Source organism: Sceloporus occidentalis, unplaced genomic scaffold (assembly GCF_023333645.1).
Source record: "Sceloporus occidentalis isolate IW3139 unplaced genomic scaffold, rSceOcc1.0.p SCAF_23, whole genome shotgun sequence".
NCBI classification, from domain to species: Eukaryota; Metazoa; Chordata; class Lepidosauria; order Squamata; family Phrynosomatidae; genus Sceloporus; species Sceloporus occidentalis.
In genome coordinates this window covers 4,162,224-4,187,947 of record NW_028317003.1, presented here as the reverse complement: position 1 = coordinate 4,187,947, position 25,724 = coordinate 4,162,224, and the positions used below count along the sequence as shown (strand labels likewise).

Below are 25,724 nucleotides of genomic sequence, written 5' to 3'. Positions count from 1 at the left end.
TGAAACATTATTATTTAGATATGTTATATAGTACGTTTTGCCAACACAATGTAATGTTATCAAATCTCATCAAGCCTCTTGAATCCCTTTAATCTAGGCTCTCTGCCTTTTTTAAAGTGGAGCCATACACCATTAGATAGTATATGCTTGGGGTTTGGCATCAATTTATTATCTAAAGCAAGACAGGTTATTAAGATGTTTCTACGATACTACACTAGCCCATAATATGTATAGGTATAAAGTACAATCACAGGTATTAGACGGACCTGCATGCAATGTGCAGGTGTAATTTAGAGCCGGTGCTGCAGAAAATATTTTTATATAAGAAATTAAACTATGTTTGCATTAGGGTCATCATTTTAAAAACTTTTTTTGTGTGCTTGATCACGCACCCATTTATAAATAAATAACGCCATGCACCATTCATGTAAAGTGAGGGATCAGAAGCCTAAGATTAGTTAAAATTATAAATAAGAAAAAAAAACTGTGCAAACAAGTTGCCAGCCAATCTATAGTTGGATCAGCTGTTTGGCACATTGTAAAAAAAACTGTCGGATCCTTGCTGTCATGCCGGAGATCAGACTTTATAGTAAAGCCGGCCACCCCCAATAAGTCAAGCTGATAAGGGTAATGGTAGTTGTGCCCCACAAAAGCAGGTTCACGAGAAAAGCAAAAGGCTGGCACACTTGTGAAAATGTATCTTTTGTTATCAAAACTGTGTTTAAATAAGTGTACTGTTGTTATGTACTACTTGTTATGCCCCCTCTACCTATTGTACAGCGCTACAGAATATGATAGCGCTGTATAAAACTAATAAATAATAATCATTTAACCCTAAGCAATGTTACGGCCCTCTTTGCCAGGGATTGGTGACCAATTAGTTGCATGATAAGTGTCCAAATGCTCCTAGTGAACTACCCTGGATTGTCTTTATGAGCTGGTGGGCTGCTAAACAGTCCCAAATGAGACATAGGTGTCACAAAACACAATTTTAAAATTTCAAGTTTGTAACAGTATCACAACCTCATGCTGACAAGTCCCATTAAGGACGAAACAGCTGTCCATGAGTGGTGATCTGGATATTGCATCTTTTCCCGAGTTTTGTCTAAAGGCTGTCCTGTACAGCGGGCAATTACTTTCAAGGGATCCATGGATAAAGTGGATATAGAGGCAAAAGGTGATAATTGTTAACCTTATTTGCATGCGCCTACCCAGAATACATTTCTGAGGGAACAACAAGCCTTCTGGCTTGTTTGGTGTCTGTATATGTTTAATAATACTTCTACTACCCCCTAAATTTTAGTGGAATGGTTTTCTATCACCTTTACCCACCATAACGTATATAATGGTATAAGTTTGTAAAAGGGAACAGATGTTCCATTTTGTGACTTGACACTTGCATTAAAATATTTTGTTGTTTTTTAATATGTAGTCTATAAGTGCAACAGAGGGCAAGGTATTCATTGCTATTTCCTGGACATCACAATGCAGATTGTTTTTAATATGATGCAACTGCAGTGGTGTAGTTACCTTGGGAGCTGCCCTTGGCCTTACCCTGGGCAGCACCCCCTCCGGAGTCAGCATCCTGAATAGATTAAAAGGTGCCGTGGGCCTTGAATCCACGGAGCCACCTTATATGACCTCATAGCCCGGCTCGTCATGTCTTAAAGGGGCACAGTGCCTTTTTATCCAGTCTATGGAGGCTGTACTGAGCCGACACACCCTAAGTAGGCATAAGTAGTCCGGCTGGTATAACTGGTCCATTGTTCTGCAGAACACTGGGTGGCTTGAACGCCAAAGTTTTGCCGCAGCTCCCAAGACCGTGATCTACCCCCTGGTTTTGTAGCTAGACCTCCTACCCTGGATGTGTATCTGTTTGTTCTTTATTCTTAAGTACTTCTTATTTAGTGTCCTATTTCTGCATTCACACAGAAACACGGATGCACACCATGTACACTATCATGTCCTTTTATTTCACCTATCGCCTTTCCTTTCTTGGCCTCGTGAGCTCTGCCTTTGTTTATCAGGTTCCATATGGGTTAGCTGAAACCACTGACCACCTTTTTCTATGTCACGATAAATGAATGTGTCAGTTCATTTGTGCAATCCTATTTTGCCATTGTTTGTGTCCATGGCACATGTTGCCAGTCCAGTGCACCACAGCAAGAAAACAAGGAGTGGTCCTACTTTCCTGTGTATTTAAAGTGCATACGATGGCTGGAGAGTCCCTTTAAAGTATGCTGGTCAAACGGAGTATCAAATTATGGTGTCTGACATTAGGGTCATCAGCATACCTGGGAACTCTCCGGGTTTGAAGCACTGCTTCTCCGGGTCAAGACCAGAATCCTTCAGGTCGCAGGGTCTTGACATGCCCCGTTCCCCGCCCATTTTCCTTTTAGGTGGGAGTGTTTCCCGCCGCAGAACCTCCCACAGACGTCAGGGCTAACTCCCATTGACGTTATATGAGCAAATCCTTCAGATGTTTGAGCAGACACTCAGCTAAACACTACACTGCTTGGTAACTCCAGGGCCTTTCACTCACACCAAGTACACAGGATACTGCAGTAACAACAATCAGCAATATCATAAATTACATGTCATTTAGAATATCACTAAGTAAAGATTTGTGAGTAAGACATGCACTGATCCCCTAGGATCATGGAGCCTACTGAAGATAAACATTTAACGCAAATTATGCTAAAGCAAGAAAAAATAAAAAGGCATAGAAAACTTAATGAAACAACCAAATAACTGTAAGCCATAGAAATAATCAGCAGTAAATGCATTGATCAGGATAAAAAAAGGATTTTTTGTTTTAATGCCTGCTATCCGAGCTTTTTTGGTTCTATGCAGCAGAATTAATTAGCACATTCAGCTATAAGAATTTTTCATCTAACTGGAAAAGAATTGTAGGAGTAAAAAATAAAATTAAAAGCAGAAACCCGGCACAAGGTTATCTATATTTCCTTACTTTTTTTTAAATGACAAACGTACCTACCAAGAACAAATCTAGAGGCACAGGGAACGCAGCATGAAGGGTTACACAATACTTCCCCCTATACACAATCACAATCACCAAACGGGATTAGAGCCACCAATCAGAGCTCCCTGCAGATCTTGGTGCAAGGTTAATGCTCAGTACAGCAGAAGATGCATTTGGTGAAAACTGAGAGGTTTTTCTATCATTGATTGGTTTACAATTTAAAATATTTTTAAAACATTTGATGAGACGCTAATTCCTTTATAAAATTATTTAAAGTGATTTAATCCCCAAGGAGACCTTGTGTACTCGCTGCCATCTTTACATTGCATTTATATATAAAAAATAAAAAAAGCTCTGAATGCTGGCTTGGTGAGCCTGAATTCCTTCATAAAATAGAAATGATCTGCCAGAGTCAATCAATCACCGAATTCTGCTTACTGGTGCTCTCATCCTTGTAAGATTCGTGGGACAATAATCAAGGAAACAGCACGAAGCTAAGAATATTCCAAGTGAGCCTGAAAAATGTTCTCATTAATAAATGGAGAAGACCTTGTCTCCACTCTTCCATCTAAAGCACTTATGTTGTACTTATATACATGTCAGTCATGGTTACAATTTGCATTTGTAATTGCATTATCAAAAAAAATTCTACACTTAACTGTTTATATGAACATTGCATACGGTGTGTGTCTGGCTCTGAAGAGGTTAATAAATGCCATCATGTCCTGAGCGTAAATAATTGAATGATAAAAGTAAATCAGGTAAACAAAAATGAAGACAAAAAGCTAAATTTATTATGAACTGTAAAACATGGTAGCATTTTCAGTATGTTGCAGCTTACTGGAGGCATGATTTGGGTGACTACGTAGCTGTGTGATGATTTAGTGGTGATGTATACATAGACATATAGCTTGTCTTATATTTTCTAATATACATCAGGGCTCGACAAACCTTGGGCGCCAGGTCGTTGTGGCAACAAGGAATCACCTCCCGGCACTCAGGAGGTACGTCTGGTGTACCAGGTCTGGCCAAGTGGGGGGGGGGGGGGGGGTGACCAACTTCGGATAATGTATGCAAATGTGTAAGAGTGTGGTGTTAGCGTGCACAAGTGTATTGCTGTGTGTGTTATTTTATGGCATTAGTGTGAGTGTATCTCAGCATAAAGTGTTAGATTGTGTGTTTATTAATGTAGTGTGTTAGCATGAGCCCATAATGTTAGCGTGTGTGACTGTAAAGCGTTTGTCTTTGTGAGCATATGAAGCTAGCTATGTCTGTTTGTTACTGTATAGTGTTAAGGTATTTAGCAACCGTGATTGGAAAAATATCTTTTTTACGGCTAGCTTCTTGATCCAACCAAATTTGTCAACCCCTATATACGTGTATACAAACAAACACACACATATGACATAACTATAAACTTTAGAGCTCACCAAGAAAACTCAATGGGATTTTAGTTACTGACAGGGGAGCTGCAGTTTCTTCTCGTTACATTATTAAGCAGGTACACACTGGCCATCCTCACTACCCAGTGAACATCATTTAGTGGCTGCTGGCATTAAAATGCTGTGCCCGTTATGAAGGGCCAACCCAAGTGAGCTTCTGCTGCAGGAACAGCGTGGGTAGTTCCATATAAAGAATGTTTAAAGACAGCGAGACTTCTTTGAAAGACGTCTCACTGATTGAAATATGTATTATGCAGGGATGGCCCTTCATAATACATTGTGGATTTAGGGATTTTTCACCATTTTCATCTAGGTAGGATGATTTTGCAAGGAGTATTCAGTAAGCAGTGACATTTGAAAATAGGCTAAAAATAATACAACCTTTTGACTCAAGACGGAAATAGACATTTTTATACAAGTAATTCAAACTCATGCAAACTATTACAATATGTATCTAAATCATATAGCAGGAAATACAATGGTGCTTATCAATATATGAAGACTCACATTCCAAATCAATGATTGTTTCTGGTATTTGCAATTCATACATTTTAAAAACATTTATTTATTATTAAGGATGATATTAAAAACAAAAAATGTACTAATACATGCAAAAGACAATACAAAATGAAAGATATATTAAATTATTGAAGTGCCAATGTTTGCTATAGAGGGGGTGACTATACATTTACATGGAATCTCCCTTCATACGCTTTATGTATGATTTCTGCATTTGTTCGATCATTCGTTCCGACAAAGTATTTCCCAAGTCCATGTATTTCGAAGGGAATATAAAGTACAATTTCTGCAGGGAGTTAAAAGCACCTTTATAGATTCTTGCAAGGATTTAGGGTTTAAATATGTCTTTGAATAGAGGGTTGCCTGGGCAACAATCAAAGATGGATCAATACGCCCTCAGAAGAAGCTTATATTGCAAAGAAAATCGAGCAGTAATAGGAAAAAGCGACTTACGTTTTGGCGGTGACATCCACAAACTGCCCAGGGCGGAAGTGTGCAGCATAAAGAGGTGTTCCTAGTAAAAGGAAAAACATCTGAAGTCAGACAAAAAGGTGTGTAAATTTTAAATTCACAAGAAATGGATGTCTGCCTTTTTACATTTATATATTTATGGGAAACACAGTATAGGGCTATTTGTGTCTGCAAATTGTTACCTGTTCAGATGGGAACTGAACTAAGAAAAGTGGTCTTATAACTATAGAAATGAACAGGAAGTTCGGGCTGATTGGACCATTCTATCGGTTGCTATGGTGATAACACCACTTTTCAAACTATGCAGTAGAATTTTAAATTCCACAGAGTTGGTCACAGGACACCTCCTCTCACTTTGATAATAAAGATGCTTCTGCTTCCATATGTATACAGGTGTGGAAAATGTTTTGTTTACATAGAAGAAAAGAAAAGAAAAAAAAAACTGGACAGAGTTATCGAAAAGAAGCAAAAGCAAACAGATGTTTATGATAAAGGCCTTCTCATGGGAGATTGAAAAATATGTGACACGATCTTGTTACTAATACTAATTTTGTATTATAGCTGGCCAAAATCAAATGAAAATGGCAAACGGACAGATACTGCGGCTTGTGTCTCGGTGGTAATCCCACGAGAACTTATTTGAAATTGTGGAAAAAAATCTGGGCTTTGGCTTTTTAGAACTTGTCACTATATGGGAATTTGTTGTGTGTGTGTTATAGCATTAAGAATACAAATTACAAATGGTAGCCCTGATAGTGAGCAGCGCTGCCAACAGGTGAGGCTACTACTTAAACGTGCTTAGTACACAATGAGGGTCATAAGAGATTCCAGAATAGTTGTGTTTTCAGTTACTTTACTGCATTATACATCATGAAGGGCCAAGACTGGCAGATTTCTCCAGCATGAAGGGCTGAGCTGGCCCTGTATAACACAATTCAATGGGTAAGGAGACTTTGGTGGGTCTTACCGATTTAACTATATATTAAACAGGGCTGGTCAAGGTCTCCCTGCAGCAAAAGAACATTGGGTTGACTCTTCACGATGTATAGTTTAGACGCTCCTGCAAACTCCCCTGTTGTTGTATAAAGCCCAATACTGTAACCCGCTCCAGGTGATTAATAATTAGGATCCTTATGCAGACATTAAACACATCAAACTATCAACCCTAAACATTTACCTCCTTATAGAGGAGCTGCCAACTACTTTTAGCATCATTAAGTGAATTCACTAAAAGCAAATATAACTTGTGCTTTTTTGTTTTTCAGTCAGTGTAATGGGAAGTAACTAACAGCTTTACTTCAGTGTAGTCCTGTGGCAGATGATGGCAATACTTGCATTATGAATTAATAACGTTTTTTTTGCTTCACTTTCTTGTCTAAGGCTATCAGAATTTATCAGGATGCACCAAAAGGACAGCTATAACTTACTGAGGAAGAATAATTGTTCAAATAAGGAGAACAAGAAGTTACGGTGACAACTTCCACAGATAAACACATAACGCGGTGTTCTAATTTGAATATATTAAGCAAAAGTAAGGGTATAGGGTTTTGGAAAGTGACTGATCCTCTTTAACTACAGTCCATAAGTGCTAATAACAGATTTTCTAAATACTTGTATCTCATGTGGACTGCAATGTATCTACATAGAACATACAATATTTTGTTTATTTCACTTGTTATATATATTAAATAAATATATGTATTACGCATAAATTGCTCCATCGTTTTTGTTTTAACCTTCCGCCAAGCTAATGACCACTAATCCACTGGTCTGACCATACGGAAGGCTTGGTATTTACATATTTAATTATTAATGCAGAATTACCATGTGTAGGTCAGTTGTACCAACATGTCACACACTTATTAGGCGCTATACCTTGGGCCAGGGAGTGTTGAGTTAACACACTTGGTGAATTAAGCCACAAAAATGTATTCTACGTCATTTAAAAAAAGATCGGCAGGATAGCAATCAATCTTGTGTAATGGCAAAAATACCAATGTAGATTCATTCTACAAAGTAGTATACTGTGACATGTGAAACAAGTAAATGTAGAAATAAATCAGATTTTTTTTTGCTTACAGGTCTAATCACAATGTTGAAAGGATAGGGAATATCTATGTATTCATTTAAGTGATTGCATGTGACAAGTTAAGTTATCTGAATGCTTTAAGAGAGGGCAATGCATAGTTCTAGGGCACAGAACTGGTTAAAGAACGCTATCGTCTTGTAATCCATGCCTTCTGTCTGGGATATTACAAACCGTGAGCAAATCTTCATGGGAACTGAACCTGTGAACATAATGTGTGTGCAGATGCAATCAATGTACATTTTACAACACGCTTCCTTAATCCCAGTACTCAGGAGGGAATAATACATATAGATGCAGCCTTTCCCAGTTGTGATTTCAGTTTGGTTCGCTGACCAGCTGAATAAAAATTGAAATCTTTCCATGATGCTGCTCAGTGTTTAAACGTAACAGGGATAAACCATCTGATAGGATTTTGATTCTAGGTCAAAATGGCCGAAAAAAAAAGGGGCTTGTTGTATTACCTGGTTTGATGATTGCATTATCGGACACTTTGAATACGCTGATTTTCTGTTTTGGGGGAACTCCAGCTTCACGGTACAATTCTAACACAGATTCTGATTTCTGCCATACAAGGAAATTAATATTTAAGATCAGGCAATAACTAAATAAATGTATTCATACTACATCAACCATTTACTGGAGAAGAGACATATAAAAGAGGCATGTGTTCCAAAACAAGATCAGGGTAACGTAAATTACACGTACATTTTACCATAAGAAAATATACAAATATTTAAAATCATTTTAAATAGCATATTCCTTACTGTTAAATTGCCCTCTTTAATATTTGTCCAAGCGGACGTCTTTCCCAAATTGTACATATATTAGCGTTAAAGCAAGGTATACTGATTAAAATAAACAATTTGTATATTTAAGTGAGGACAAGTTCCTTCTTACCCCCAGATCACCCTATGCCCATTTTACTGATGTCTCGGCACACAAACTGTTTGGAGACATGCATTTAGGGACATGAGATCCAATTCTTGCAGATATCTAATTACAGTTCAAATTGTGCAGCTGGATAAGGAGCCACTGGAGGAAGGACTCGTCTCTTTCCAATTCCAGTCTCTCAGGAAGCAATTTAGAGACTTGACTGTGGTGTCACACTTGGGTAATCCCATTTATAAGGAAAGGGCACTTAAAAGGAAATATAAGACCCTCTCAACTAAGAGAGTAAAACACATCTCGAGGCTCGTGTCACATATTGGGAGCTAATATAGGCCACTTTCTGTGAAAGCCAAATAGACATTCTAATAAAAAAATGTAATTTCAGTTACATGAAGAATTTATTTAAATTTTGGATGTCTCCACAATGTTGATTAAAACCCTGGGCACTACAAACTCCAGGTCACCATGGCAACAAGAACTCTCTTCCTGGCGCTTAGGGTTTGGTAGGGGAGTCCCCGAAGCCACAACCACTGAGCCCCATCCCCTTGACCGTGCATACTGCGCTACCTTACTGCACCGAGTTTGAGTGCGAGTAAGACGTCATTTTCCAGAGACAGATGCAAGCCTCATGTGAGGATTGAGAGGGAGCAGTAAGTAGAAGAGCTGTTCTGAGCCAACAAATGTATAGGTTAAAAGAAAATTGTGTGTGTAAGTATGTACAGGTATGTTACTGTGAGTGTAAATATGTTACAGGAGGTGTGTTAATGTTACTACATACTTATGTGTAAGTATGTTACTGTGTGTTGGTATGTGTATGAAAATATGTTGTTTTTGTGTGTGTTAATATGTGTATTTGAATGTTACAGTGTGTGTGTGTGTGTATGTATGTGAATATGTTACTGAGAGTGTGTGTGCTAATTTGTTGCGACAACTGTTCCCTTAACAAAACAGTGCAGTACACGTTTGCCAGGAATGGTCGATTTAAAAAGTAGAACTGATGGTGTTTGTAGAGAAGGAATACTATACATTACTGCTTTATGACAGGTTGTCCACCTAGAGGCCAGCAGAATTCATGAACCAATGGACTTGGTTTAGACTGCCTTAAAATTCTAAGCATTTGGTATATTGATTTGTCGTAATCTGTCCTCAGGCTATTACAGGAACAGTCAAGTGAGCATGTTTTATATGTGACTGTCCCCAAAACATTAATATTTAAGGCCTTCAAGTCCCACAGAAAACTCCCATCTTTCAATGTGATGGTGAGGATTCACACATATACAGAAAACCGGCACTACCGACTGACAGAAGTGAACGAGTTTCTCATTCAATCAAATTATGATCATGGTACTAAAATTAGAGAATTTAATCATTAATCACATTTAAAAACAAAACAAAACACTTTAGACATCAAAAGGAATAAAATACGTACGTAAAAGGGTGATGCATTTTTTCCGCCTACAGTAAGCGCTGCTGTTTTTCCATCGAACTCTTCCTTAGGCGTGTATTTAATAACATGGCAATCTTGCACCTTTAAGAGAAAGTATTAAAATTAAAATGACATAACAATATTGTATGATGTCACAGCAAAGCTCAGAGCAGGTAGGATCTGAAAAGGTGAATCTTTGGATCGACGGCAGTCAGAGATGCAGGTAATACAAGACAGGGACATCTCAACGGCCAATGGAGATTTTTTAAACCAAGCTTTTAGGCTGGGTAACGGTGCCCATCAGTTTATACTGTAATGCAACTCCCACCACCCTAAGCAAAGTAGATGCAGGCCAGCAACAGTGGGACGCTGCAGTAACTCCACTTAGCTTTGAAAGTGGTTTGATAGCGCCTAGAGCCTTAGAAGTGTGACACCTATGCATTAGTCTGGAAAAGGGTACACATCTCATTGTTTTCTTGAGGTGTTCAGGAATGGATTTCAAACATAGCATTGTGTGGCTTTGAACCGTTTTTGTGATGACTACTTCAATCTGATCAAAAGTTCCATCATTTATCAGATTCATTTTTGGGCAGAGCTAGCACAAATCAGGCTTTATTGTTTACCAAGGGATCCAAATCTAGTAAATTATTTTGCTAGTTTACTAGGGAGGGCAATAAATACCTGAATATTGTATGTTTGATTACGTGGCGTATTGAACTAATGAAACAAGCCAAAATAAACCTAAATAAAAATGCAGCAATGTGGAAAAGCATGCCCACTGTAACTAAATAACGTGGCAAACTTTTGTGAAATAAGTTCTAGAGATAGGTGGCAACGTTGCTCTGATGAGCTGTCATTGTTTTTTTAGATTAAACCAAATGTGACCTTGAACCATTAAAATCATATTTTTTAATCAAATCACAACAGAATTTTCTGAGATCTGAGCAAATAAAATTAGACTTAAGTTCACATGGTTTTAATTTAAAACCTAATGAACATGTATATATTGTATATATTTAACACTAATTCAGCAGTATTAAAATGCAACATACATTTGTACAATTAAATGTAATGTATTTCAACTCTATAGATTTAATGAGGAATAATAAGTACTGATATTTTTTGTACAGGGAGATAAAGGAACTTGGCCATGAAGAAATAATGATCCATGCCTTTCCATAAACACCCATGAACATAAGCACAACAAAAGGCATTCCCAGGTCTTCTGACGGGAAAGGTTTCACAAATTAGATGGGCAGATCTTTATCCACCACAAGCTAGATTAGAAGCATTTGCTTAACTGGCAAAGCTAAGTCAACCAGTAACTTAACCGTGTTGACCAAGTCACGCGCTCAAACATGAACATTCATTTGCCTGCACTAGAAAATACTTATATTATATCGGATCCAGCGATTAGTGAAATGACTCTAACTTGACTGACTGTTGGGAGACTTGAAAGAAAAGCCATTAAAAATCAAAGATTAAAAGATTAACTATGCTCCTGTCATAAATGACAATGTATTAGTGCCAATGGACAAGAACCCCTAAATATTGTATGTATGACTAAAGTGTTTGCAAGCCACTAACGGTCAGTCTGATGAGGGCAGAAATACAACATATTGGTTAAAAAAAAAAAAAAAAAAGCACAGTAATATCTATTCTCATAACACTTACTTACAAACAACGAAAAGGTCAACATCTTATATTAGGGTCTATCACTTTCCGAAATCGTACATTTTAGCAGAGAACGCCTAACATATGCAATAGTATGAAAGAAAGAAATATACATGAATTATTTATGCACTTTATGGTTAAACTGGGAGATCTGAAGTTCCTGTTCTAGGAACTGGTATGATTATTTGCTCTTCATTAAATTTCTCTTTTAAATTAGCAGAAGGTGACTGGTAACTTTGCTAATGTGGGTAAATGATGGAAATTGTTATGCCCTAAAACACAGTCTCCCTGAGGTAATATAAACCCATAATTCTACACCAAATGCATCTTAAAACTATTACACTTATTGTAAAAACCACCAACTACAATGCATTAAATTATGGTAAAAGTTGTGTTGCTGTTCAACGTAGACATTAATTAGTTCTCCAGCATGTTCATCAAATAAACATTAGCAGCTAGGTCATTCTATTTTTTTCATCTGAAAGTTTTATTCTCATAAAAATAAACTATTAGGGAGTGTTTCTATGGCAACAACCTACTGGTGCTTGCTTTTGTGTGACAAGACGAATAAGTGTAATGGCAAAAATTAGGAACAACACAATTTTACATTAGTCAACAATTATTTCTTGGAAAGGTTCAGGAGTTCAACAGTGCTAACGACGATGTTGTAATGGTGCGTTTAGTTAGAAAAGTGATAAACTCAGTAGAATAGGTGAAACAGAACCTTTAGATTTTGACACGCAAAGATGCAATTTTAGTATTAATGACACACAAATTGTGTGCGGCGTCAGTTTGTATTGGTAGAGAATGACAACGCTCATGCGCTAACTTGTTTTTATAGCAGGTTATCAGGGCACAGTTTCTCTCTCATGTTCTCTTAGTAGGATTTGTGTTCTGAATGATGTAAAAAAAAGAATCAGCCAATAAACAGCAAATTGTGTTTAGTCTCTCACTTTACCGCCTGCGTGCTGATCTAACGCACACACATCTTGTTCAATCTTCAAGAACATGAATCACCTGAGAGAAAGAATTGCTCCCAAAACTGAGATAAACACTTCATGTCAATCCTCAAAATCCTTGTAAAAGTTACCATACTATTACAGAAAGAAACAAAGGGACTAAAACACAGTAATTTCTAAGAACCAAGAAGGCCTGTACATTTCAGTAGTTAATGAGCTGTGGTTTGTTTGCAATGCTCTCTATTTGTATCGCCACCACAAGGCACCATATACATAATGAACTAGTGCAATAGAGAAGAATTCTTCTGCATACAGCACTACATAGTGAAATCACAAATGAGGGAAATATATGTTGAATAAAATTGGTCCCAGAACAGAACCCTGAGGGACAAATTTACCATTTATAACAACTCTCTGTTCTCTATCTCTAAGCCAATGTTCTACCCAAGAACAAGAATTTGCATCTAGACCAATTTCCTTCAGTTTAAATACTAACCTATTTTGTGGAACCGTGTCAAACGCCTTGGCAAAATCCAAGTAAATTACATCCACTGCAACACCCTGATCTACACTTCCACTTACTTCTTCATAGAATGCAATTAAATTAGTTTGACAGGACCTATGTTTCATAAAACCATGCGGATTTTTGCTAATAATACTGTTCTTCCCAATGAATTCTTGAATATCATCCCTAAACAGCCCTTCAAATACTTTCCCATTCACTGCACATGGCCAACTCAAACCTAAAAGTTCCCATACTTTTGCGAGTAAATAGTTAAAGTTTCTTAAAGAGAAAAAAACACCAGATGTAGTCAATCAAATAAATCAGAAGAAGAAATAAGAAATTGAATAGACAATAATAATTTAAGACGAATACAAAGCTCTCAAACCCAAACAATATAGCCATGTTCTATTGAAATGTGCCAAAAACACCTCCAGTAATAATCTTTGGTGAATGCACTACCTCCTCTGTTTGGCTAAAGGATATATACATGCAGTTACTGTGGCCATCGTAATTTTACAAATTGTCCTTTTTTCGAAGTCTCCTTGCATCTTTTACTGCAGTGCTAAGCCTTTATATACCAATAAGCCTTCAGAAACAAACTGCAGTTGCCAAGCTTTTAGGACCTCACAGGCCTATTGCGCTCGGGGCCAAAAAGTTTTTATGGCTCCAAATCTTGTTCTACAGCCCAATAACAAGAATCCATTTTGACTCATAGTGCCCATACCGCTTTATCCATTTTCCTACTTTGAAATGTGATCACTTTTTGCCATTCTTACTGTTTTAGATATTTCTCACTCCATTTGAGGCACGATGGCCTGTCTGGCTTTTATTACTTTCCACAAGTTGACAGCAAAAACCAGCTGTTCAAGTTCTCTTAGCATTTTTAATGACATCATCATACACTCTAAGGATTTAATTAAAAATACAAAAACAACCCTTCATTTGAAAAGCACAAATGGAAACAGATAACGTACTTGAAGCATTGTGACAGCATGTCTTTCACCGGATTTAGTCCATAATGGCATCATCCCCAGCTTCACTGCTATTAAACCAACCCTGTTGGAACCTGGAGAATAGAACATTAAAAATAGGCTTATATCATGATGAAAAGGTAAATTATCCTACTATGGAACCAACTCCAACTCGGTTATTCTTTCAGGAGAAACTCAGCCGGGTGGTCCTTTAATAATGCACAGTGAATTCAGTTCAAATTCTTAACACAACTAACCTGAAACTTCCATGTTTACTGAATTATTCACAAAATTGTTTTAAAAGTGCAGGAACTTGTGGCAAAACTATCTTGGACATTAGCTCTAGGACAGAAGTTTTTTTTCTATTCACCTGACCCTCTCAAATGCAGCTTCTACCAGCAAAAGCAGTACCTTTACAAAAGGGGAGAAATCTGAAATACCATTAATATGAGGAATATCCCATGACTAGTTGCTTAGCTGCAATCAAAGGGATGGAGAAAAGGCTTAAGCAACCCTGTCCCATTTAAATACTCTTCCTCTCTACCCTCGGGATGGAGAGTGCTACGTGCCTTCCCTTGGTTAATTGCATAGTTCAACATGACTTCCGACTCATCGGCAGCTTACAGCAGCTTGAAACCAAGGCAGGTTTAATTGAATATTTGGCACATTATCTTATACACAATTCTATGACGTAACACTCCACTTGCTATTAAAATTGTTTGATTTAGAAATATGCCCATCTGGCACCCATTCTGTAAACTAAGGTTAGGCGGCATTTATGGAAGGTAGTTCAAACAGCTCCAAAAATGCATTCAATATAAATATATTTAATAATGTCGGAACCCCTTTCTTCTTACCAGGTTCCCACGGCTTTATAGGCCAGGGCTCATCTTTCAGAGGACATAATTTGCTTTCGGTTTGCTTTTTGTATTCCTCTGCAGTTAGCCGCTTTAAAAACTCCTTATTTTCTTCTGAAAGATGTTCATCCCACCAGGTGCTTGTCTGAATGCTTCTCACTAACACCACACAGGATGCTCTACTGCAGGTGGAAAGGACAAAAAAAAAATCTATTTAACTGGTAAAAAACACGCTACAAAGTAACACTATGCACAAGGCGGATTTTTTTTTTCCAGGGAAAAACGGCAGAATACAAATATGCTAAATCCATAATTATTACACATGCTTCAGATCAGAAGCTCTAGCAAGCCTTCTGTCTCTGTAACATATTATTTTATTATTATTACTTATTTTTATTTATAATCTCATTGTAAACTCCCACTGAATCTGTTGAAGTACCGTTAACATTAATAATACTAGATTGCTGATGCTACTAGATAAAGTGATGCTACGGCAAAGTTGGTGAAGTGGTCCTATCACCATAGCAATGGAATGCTCCAACCAGCAGAACCACTTTTTGGTTGCTATAGGGACAAAATTATCTATCAAACTTTACATCAGAATCACTTTTTTTTTTTTTTTAAACCCAGAATATGTCCTTTTAAATAAAAGAAAACCACACTGGCAAATAAGTCCCATGTACAAGGACTGTATTACAAATCTCAAGTACTTCTGACTACTAAGATATATATATATATATATATATATATATATATATATATATATATATGATATAATATGTGCATTGTGCATTAAGTGTGCAGTTCATTTTGAATCAGTTCTCTCTGCAGTGCAGGTACAACATAAAGCATTCTACCTGTCCGTTGCAGCACAGCCTCTATTCACAAGTTTACACCGCGCGGCCGATAGCAGCCTCCAGCTTAAGCCCGCTGCCATTGTCACCCGAGCGCCGTTTAACTGTGATAATTATCTTTATGTCACAGTTTCGATTTGATCTGCCTATATTCTAGGGCAACAGACACGTCCTCTGCCCAAGCATGGGAATGTCACCAGCTTCTTCCTGTTCCGCCTCCAATTCTACCCCCGGACTGCACAGTATGTAGAACAAAGGTTCCACTTACATCTGACAGCCGGAGACTCGGACGTTTACTCAGCGCTGAGAATTGCGTTGTCCTGGTTGAGCTCTTTAGTTAGGTTTTCTGTGATCGTTTATTGCGTAAAGTGTATATTATATATATATGTATACACACACATATCCATAATGCCCAGTGACAAGATTATTGCATGTTTCGCTATTGCCATTTATAACGTCATAGTGCATAATGTATAGCAATGTGATGCGTCCACTATATTACATAGCCCGGTGGAATCGAAATGTTCATTCTACCACACGAGGAGAAACCCACTACCGGGTACAGCAGACACCACGGGTAGCACAAAATGTAACACTCAATACATGTTTTGCTTAAATGTGTTTTCATGGTTCCCAGAATCTCCTCATCACGGTGATCTAAGCAAAGCCTACAGCCATCCTGGTGAGTACAGTTTGCGCGCCTTTCACTTAAACTCAAAATGACAAATAGGAGCCCATTTCCTCTTAATTACCTGACCTTATTCAAACATCTAATGGTCTGCTGTATTAGGGTTTCAACAAAGCTGGAAACGATCAGTGACAAGACTGTCACTGATCGTGGCACTCTGTGACATTGGCTGTTTTAACATTTTTTGGAGTGTTGCTGTTTAGCAATTTTCTTCTAATTAACTGAACCCACACAAAGTATATTTTTTTGATTTCATATAATCTAATTTATTTAAAAAAATAATAATAATTTTTTAAAAAAAACTATTTTCTGCTTTTATTCGATTTTTCTGTCTGCCCTGTGTTTAGAAAGAATTATAAATACTGTTTTTATGCTTTTTTGCTTTTTATTTTTACGAACTATAGGGCCATAAGTACAAGTAGCACATTGCTATTTCAAAACCATTTTTTAAGCTGGTCATCCTGCCTCCATGTCTTATTTGGGTCATCTTTCAACACGGTCAGTTCAATTTACCCCATCAAACTATATATTTTTGAATGTATTTTGAAAACGTATTTCAAATGCTAGCAACTAAACTCTTTCCATGCACTTATTCTACCACCAGCCATTGTCAATTTTGTGGTGGTAATTATTTTGTGTTTGTTTTTCACACACATTTTATTTTAGGTGTGAATTTACAGCTCCTGGTACATGTCACTGCCAAACAACAAGCCAATGTGTGTTCAGCATCATCTGCTGAGTACAGTGATACCACTCATGCATAGCTTTGTTGGGGGCTAAAAGACAATTTGGCAGGTGTGCATTTTCTCTTTTGGAATTTTGACATCTGGTCATCATGTGCCCATGTGTTACTTGGGACATCTTTGAAGTGGCAAAGTTCAACTCACCACATCAAACCATGTGTTTCTGAAACTAGACAACCTAGCATATTTCAAATACTGGTATTTTAAAACTTAAATGCTGTAATTTCTGGGAAGATACAGCCATCTTTGATCGCTTCCTAAGCTCTTTTTTAGCCGGCCATTTAGTGCTCATACATGTATATGCTCATACATTAAAATAAGGTGATTAAAAGTCTACAGTGTCCAGTTGTTATAATGGAATGGATCATCTCTGCATTTTAAAGTGGTAAAAGTGAAAATATTTCAAATGCATATCTTTTTTAGAATGACGGTTCTGTACACAGTGTGTACATACCAAGTCAGTGCCCCAGACTACAAGCAAATGAACAACGTTACTCATCCAAAATGCACTTAAGTGATCACACTACTATGTACCCTATGGGGATGGCCAAACTCCTAACCACCAGTAAGATTAAATGAAAAATACAAAACAACATTGGAGAGCGCACAGGAAACGCTGATTACAGCCAGGCCTTAAAAACACACACCTGCCCATAAACACACACCTGCCCTTATACACATATACACTACCCTTACACACGCCTGCCCATGCACACATATATACATTACCTATATACACATATTAACACTGCCCATATACACACACATATAGACTATGCTTACACACCTGCCTATACACGCATATACGCTGCCTTTACACACCTGCCTATACACACACATTTGCACTGACCTTACACACACAACTGCCCATATTCACACATATACACTGCCATACATATGCCCGCCCATACACACACATATACACTGCCTTTATACACACCTGTCCATACACACACATTAACATTGCCTTTGCGCACCTGCCTATACATACACTGGCCTGGCCACATTATTAGGTACACATTGCTAGTACCAGGGTTGGACCCCCTTTTGCCTTCAAAACTGCCGTCATTCTTTTTCGTCCACACAACTGCCGCTCACTGGATATTTTCTATTTTTCGGAACGTTCTCTGTAAACCCTAGAGATGGTTGTACATGAAAATCCCAGTAGATCAGCAGTTTCTGAAATATTCAGACCCGTCTGTCTGGCACCAACAACCATGCCACGTTCAAAGTGACATAAATCCCCTTCCTTTCCCATTCTGATGCTTGGTTTGAACTTCCGCAAGTGGTCTTGACCACGTCTACATGTCTAAATGCATTGAGTTGCAGCCATGTGATTGGCTGATTATCTATTTGTGTTAACAAGCAATTGAACAGGTGTACCTAATAAAGTGGCCAGTGAGCTTATATACGCTTCCCTTAAACAAGCCTGCCTATACACACAACGTTTGGTGAGAGTACCCAGTCGGGGTACAGAGCGTCCTGCCACACTCATGATTACTGTGAAGCACGGAGAGGCAGCCATCACTTCCCCCAGCAATGTTGATAGACATTGTAATTGGGAACAGGCATGTGATTGGCTCCTTGAGCCATCAAATGCACAGAAATGCATCCAGTTGGTTTCTGCTGGTCTCCCTTTGTCTTCCAGGAGCCAGCTGCAGCGGTCCCAATCACTGCTGTAATTATATTACAAAGGGGTTGCAACTCTAGGGTGCCCTGGCGACCCCTGCAACCACTTGTCCGCCCCATTTAAAGCTGCTATGTGCAGTTAATATAAATTATATAAAATTAAATAATTGCTTCTGGGAAGGGGTTGGGCATTAAACAGCAAAATAAATGGTGTTCTCTAGACTGATTTTGGTTACAAAAGAGTAGGTGGAAGCTTCTGGAAGCAGGCAACCCTCTGCATATTTAACTATAAATACTTCACACATCAGTAACTCTTAACATCATGAAAGACTGCTTTAGAACTGCAGTGAAAAGTATGGTACGTTCTTCAGCTTCATCTTAATTCATTTGTGTCTATTATAATTCTTTCCAAAGATGATAATCTTTTTACAAAGTAGGCCAGTGAGGCATATGTATCCTGCAGACAGAGTGTGCAAAGTAACTGGTACACAATATGATAGCTGTGTATTTTAAGCTTCACCGCCTGTTACAGCCAAGTTCATCTGTTAAAGTGCTACTGTGTTCATCAATCATTAATTAAAGAAGTCATGTTGAATGCATGCATTGGTTCTTTTTATTGACATTTTACCCTTTTAAAAAAAGACTGTGATATTTGGGGGTGGATTGAGTGTTGCAGGATAAGAGTACATATTTTTTTTTCCATCTATTGAAATTAGAAAATGTAAATTGTAAAATCCAGTTCCAAATGGTGTGAATTTTTATAAATCAAAATGTCATTATGTTAAAATTGGCTTAGAACGACTGGTTTCCATTGCACCAATTGTGGGGGCTGGACAGGGTATATATCTATAGCTTTTTTTATGAGAAGGAAGTCTGTTCTGAAGTTAAGTCTTTTATAGGGCAGAAAAATTGAGAGACTGAATGGGCTGAGAGAGGACCAGGAGTGGTAGGGCTGGCTTTAAGGGGAAGGGGCATGGCAGGTGGGTAGGAAAGTGAGAGGATCTGGGCAGGCAGAGGGCAGAGCAGAACACCACCTCCTGACTAGGGATCGTACCAGCCATGAAGCCTGTTAATCAGCTGCCATAACTGGAGCTTCTCTTATAGGCCATGAAATGTTATACTTTTATATCTCAAGTTGTTTATTAGAATGGTATACATAATAGTGGCCCAGAGCTGTGTAAGCATACATGAGAAAAATTGGGAAGCGTAAGGATCTGAGCAACTTTGACAAGGGCCAAATTGTGATGGCTAGATGACTGGGCCACATCACCAAAACTGCAGCCCTTGTGGGGTGTTCCCAGTCTGCAGTGGTCAGTACCTATTAAAAGTGGTCCAAGGAAGGGAAATCGATCAACCAGCGAGAGGGTCATGGTCGGCCAAGGCTCATTGATGCACGTCTGGGGGCAAATGCTGGGCCTTATGGTCAAATCCAACAAACGAGCTACTGTAGCTCAAATTGCTGAAAAAGTTAATGCTGGTTCTGATAGAAAAGTGTCAGAATACACAGTGCATCGCAGTTTGTTGCGTATGGGGCTGCGTAGCTGCAGACTAGTTGGGGTGCCCATGCTGACCCCTGTCCACTTCCGAAAGCACCTACAATGGGCACGTAAACATAAGAACTGGACCATGGAAGAAGGTGGCCTGGTCTGAGAAATCATGTTTTCTTTTACATTACGTAGATGCCCATGGCACCAGGATGCAGTGATATTCACTTCACCTATCAGTGGTCATAATGTTATGACTGAGTGGTGTATATACACAGTTATATATTAGATGTGCAAATGGGCCAAAAATGATTCTGACAAATTTTTCATTTTGGGGCATTTTCAATTCGGGAACAAAATTTGTTGCCTGGGGCCCACATTCACTCTCACTCACTCTCACATTCTCATTCACTCTCTAACACTCTCTAAATGTTTCCCTACCTCCTCTGCCGACCACTTCTGCATCTTCTTCTGCATCTATTTGTTCTTCTTCATCATCCTCAAAATGTTATCATTGTCCGCATCTCTGCGGACATTACCTTGAGGGAACGTCCGCTAAGATGCCGTCACAGCAAGCACCGCCATATTGCCCTGAGTTCAAGTGAGGGCAAAATTATGGCTGTTTAGGTAATATCCTTTCCCCTGATTGGAGGATGGTTGAGAGGACGTCGCCACAAGCACTGTCTGGTTTTGCTTTCTGAGATGCGGACAAAAAGTGTAGATAGAATATGAAGAGAGAAGGAAAGGGAGAAGACAGAAGATGCAGAAAAAAAGATGTAGAAGTGGTTGGCAGAGAAGGTAAGGAAACATTTAGCGAGCGTGAGAACGAGTGAATGCGGGCCCACAAATTTCTGATGAAAATTCTGAGCTTTTTGCTTACTTTTCACCTGATTCATGGATGACTTGTCTTATTTTTGGGGCTTTGTATTTGCAATTCGTTCAAACCCGAATACACAAGTCTAATATACAAATATATATGCCACTGATTGGCCTCAGAATGTAGTGGAAACCTGGCTTATGTCTCTAAAAATTATCCATTCTGATTCACAATAAATTGTCAAGCAATGTCAATTAATATTCCAAGTTGTCTAAACTGAGCTTCAATTGGTTGCTGCTCTTTTTTTATGAGTTAAGGTTTTTTCCAAATACTTGACTTATCAGACTGTCAAGGCTGCAGGGAAACAATTCTGTTATTTCTGTCTTGTTAAACTAATATCTCTAGAACTGAATATATCTTGGATGTCTTTATTACTTTTTGTGGCACAGATAAGAAACTGATAAGAGTGTCCAGAGGAAATAATGAAAGATAGTTTATTCACTGGAGACATACTAGGTATCCCTTCTTTGAAAAATATAAACAGCCTATATTCTTTTTTTTCTGGAGGGTCTTTTCATGATGCATGCCCTTCAACTCATGCTCAGTACAAAGTAGCTGTTATAGATGCAGGCCCATAAAACATTTATTAGAGAAGATAAAAATACAATGCCTTTCTATATTATGTGCAGATGCTTATACCAAGCAACACAATTAGATGGATTCATTTAACCTGTTATAAATATTGTCATTCTAGAAGAAAGATTATAGTGTATTGCATATGAAACTATGTCATAAAAGTGGTTAAACATCATTTCCATCCATATGTTGGTATAAATATGCTGATTACATTTCTATTTGTTATTTTTGAATTATTGACCAATTTCAACATAAACGCAAGAACTATTTTTTTCTATGGATTTAGGGATGTGGGTTTATTAGATCTATGTCAAGTTAGCAGTGGTACAATGTTGCATCTTAATGTTTGGCAATATTGCCCATAGGTGGGTTTGTTGTGGGGAGTTGGCCAGAGGTTTTAACTCCCTAATGTCACTATTCATTATGGCAAATTTATCCAACAAGAAGGGCTCAGCTGGCCCTGCATAATGTATAATTTAACTGGAAATCTTATCGATTAAACTATGCATTACACAGGAAAAGCCAACCTCTTGCTGCAACCGAAGCTCATTGAAATCGGACCTTGATAATGCCCAAAGTTGAATTGTACCTTCTGAATATGTTCTTCATGTGCAGAGGTCTTTGCAGCTGTGCTATTTCAGGTGATCCACTAGGTAATGGAAACAATGTATTATCCCATCCATACATGCTATTTAGTCAAATATACATCCCCCATACGGCAGGGCAGCATTTTAAATGGGCTGGTCAACAATATGTAAAAATGATATGTGTCCTGGAAAACATGGTGGATGTGGTCACCCTACCAACCAGTCAATTTCTTAATTAAAATAACATGTGGGTGGAGATTATTTTTCTGTAATGGTACAAGTGAGCTTGAGATGTTTCTGAGTAAGAATGTACCTCTTTCCCCTCTTGTAGCTTCCCTGAAACATCCCAAGCCCCCTGCAAACCTCTATCTGAAAGCATCTGCAGAGAGAACCTTGCAAGAATCAAAACGGCACAGGGCACCTTCCACTGTTTTGGAGTTTACCAAGGGAGTTGATTCTGCTGATACTCATCCCAAATAATCACCAGGTCCTAATGTATCATCTTTCTCTTCTCTCCAACAGGTATTCCACTTTTTTGCCTTTACCCTGTGTGTAATCAGCATAATTGCTGGCTACCCTGCTTAATTAATTGTCCAGTTTACCAAGGGAGTTCACCAAGGAGGGCAATAAGGAAGGACAAAGAGGAACCTGGAGGCTCCCTGCAATCAATACTCCATTGAACTGTCACCAAGTGCTGCCTACTGCTTATTGTGCTTGCTCCACCACTCCATTCCCATCACCATCTGTCTCCAGTTACTATGCTCACAATCCTCTTGGTCCTTTTTTCACTTTCCTCTATTATTAGAACAGTTATCTCTCTCCAGCCAACAGCACCTCCACACTATGTCTGTATTGCACCATCATTACTTTATTCTCCCCTTCTCTCATCCCAAGCACTTTTCAACTTCACCTCGTCCCTTTCCCCCACCTCCCCTCACTCCCAGCAATCTCTCCACTCACACAAGCCCTATTCCCACCTTCTCTAACTCTCTCTTCTACTTCTTTTAGCAGCTCACGATATTTTTCCAAATCCTGGCCCAGAAACATCAATAATATTGTCCACATACCCTGCTGCTCCTCCTACCCCCCCCATTTACCTTTGCACTCTGGAATGCACATTCTGTCTGTAACAAACTAACAGCCTTACACGACCACTTTGCCTCTAGTTCCCTGCACCTTCTCGCTCTACCTGAAACCTGGCTAACCTCTTGTAACACTGCCTCTCCCACTGCTCTCTCCAATGGTGGCCTTCACCTCACTCACACTCCTAGATCTGACGACAGAAAGGGTGGTGGGTTTGGCTTCCTACTCTCCCCAACTTGTACTTTTCAACCTATTCCCTCTGCTCCGTCAATCTCTTTCTCCTATTTAATCCCATCCCTTTAAACATAGCTGTTATATAACGTTCCTCCTGGCCCGGCTAACATCTTTCTTGACCATTTCTCCTCATGGCTGCCTTTCTTTCTCTTCTCTGATATTCTTTCTGTTATCCTTGATATTCTTTCTGTGATCCCAGTTGACACCCCATTAAGTCCCATGGCTTCAAAGTTTCTTTCTATTACCTCCTGTTTTGATCTCACACAACATATTAACTCCCCTACTCATGATGATGGTCACACCCTGGATCTTATTTTTTCTAGCATGTGCTCTCTCACTAATTTATCTAATTCTCCTTTCCCCCTCACTGACCATCACTTCATTTCCTGCTCTCTAACATTGCCTCCCACTAACTCCCCTGCACCCCATCCTCGCCTAACCAGAGACCTCAGCTCAATTACCTTCAGAAGTTCTCAACCGATTTACTCCCTATCCTCTCTCCCATCTCTAACATGTCATGCCCTAATAATGCTACCTTTCTCTATAACGCCACTCTCACATCAGCTCTTGAGGATGTAGCCCCAGTTACTTCCCACTCTTCACGACGTTCACGTTTCCAACCCTGGCACACGACTGTAGCCCGACACCTACGACATTGTTCCCGAATTGCTGAGTGGCTGGCTTTCTGCAGTACAGATTTATGCTACCTTCCTACTACTCTGCTCTCAACCTTGCTAAAGTAACCTACTTCACCTCCCTTCCTAACACAGCATGCCACTAAGGCTCTCATCCATGCCCTTCTTATCTCCCGCCTTGATTAGTGTAATTCTTTCTTAGCTGATCTCCTTCTTAACCGTCTCACCCCTCTACAATCCTCCATGAATGCTGCTGCCAGACTCCTCTTCCTCTCCCATCACTTCACTAACACCTCTCCCCTCTGTCAGTCTCTTCACTGGCTGCGCTTCAGGATTCATTTAAAAATCCTGACTCTTACTTTCAAAGCCTTTCACAGTGGTTCCCCTACCTACATCTCATCACTAAATACACTCCACACTGGTCTCTCCGCTCATCCAATGATCTACTTCTATCCTCTCCTTTGATTTCTAGCTCTCAAGCATGCTTACAAGATTTCTCAAGGGCTGCCCCTATCCTCTGGAATGCCCTCCCCCGGCCTATCCATCTTTCTCCCTGCCTTTATTTTACCTTTTACCTATTTTGTAATACACATTAAATCCCTCTAGATTGTAAGCTTGTTTGAGCTGTTGTCTCTGTATGTCAAATTGTTATGTTACATACTATCTGTTATGTCCTGTCCACCCATTGTACAGCGCTATGGAATCTGATGGCGCTATATAAAACAATAAATAATAATAATAAAAAAGGTATGTAGCTGTACCTGATCTGCAAGCCACTTCATTATTCATATTTTGTATTAGTACGCATGTTTTTCCTGTATATGTAGCATATATGTGTTTTGGGGACATTTTTTTTTGGCCAAATGTTGTTTACCTTGGGAAAGTTAATTTAATTGCCATGATACCCCCCCTGGTCTTCTAGAGTCAGAACCCAGCCCCATTTCTAACCTAAAAAAATATCTTCTCTTATTATTTTCTCTCTCTTTCCCTCGTGTAGCTCTCCTGAAATACCCCAAGCCGTCTGCAACCACCATCTAAAACTAAGCACTAGTGTTGAGTGTCTGTAATGGCACCCGGCTTGCTAGTGTAGCACCATGATGGTAAGATGCTATGCAGATAATATCCATACCTCACAACACATGTATCCTAAGGCCAATGATTGAGTGATGGTATACCCTCCCTTAAATAGGATTTTTTAAGGTATGGTTTCTATGGGTGGATTCTATTGGTACCTTGATCCCTTTGACAGTTTAATATAATATTAGATGTGATATATCTTTAGTTTAATATAATATTAGATGTGATATATCTTTAGATTGAATTTACCTAATAAACAAGATAATTCTGACGATCAGTGCTAAAACAGACACTCTTCCAAGTGTAGACTCTTAGTATGGTATGTTATATAAGCTTTGTCCGTTCTCAGCTGTAAAAATTATTTTTTCACATCAATCGACTGACTTCATAAATAAAAGCCAACCGTTATGATGAAGGTTGCAGGTTTCCATCGATGATAAGTTGAAATGAACTTTACAGCAAATAAAAAATGT

The 25,724-nt window shown here is 38.7% G+C and overlaps 1 protein-coding gene across 1 annotated transcript in view; it reads right to left on the bottom strand.

Moving 5' to 3' along the window:
* Positions 1-15,721, bottom strand: part of LOC149300711 (large ribosomal subunit protein uL3m-like) — a 45,903-nt gene extending 30,182 nt beyond the window's left edge. The window contains exons 1-6 of the mRNA XM_089484764.1: positions 15,642-15,721; positions 14,785-14,966; positions 13,931-14,022; positions 9,822-9,920; positions 7,966-8,065; positions 5,398-5,458 (exon numbers count right to left, since the gene is read on the bottom strand). Of these exons, the coding sequence (XP_089340890.1) occupies positions 5,398-5,458; positions 7,966-8,065; positions 9,822-9,920; positions 13,931-14,022; positions 14,785-14,966; positions 15,642-15,721 (614 nt within the window). The remainder of the gene's footprint in view (positions 1-5,397; positions 5,459-7,965; positions 8,066-9,821; positions 9,921-13,930; positions 14,023-14,784; positions 14,967-15,641) is intronic.
* Between the last annotated feature and the right edge of the window lie 10,003 nt (positions 15,722-25,724).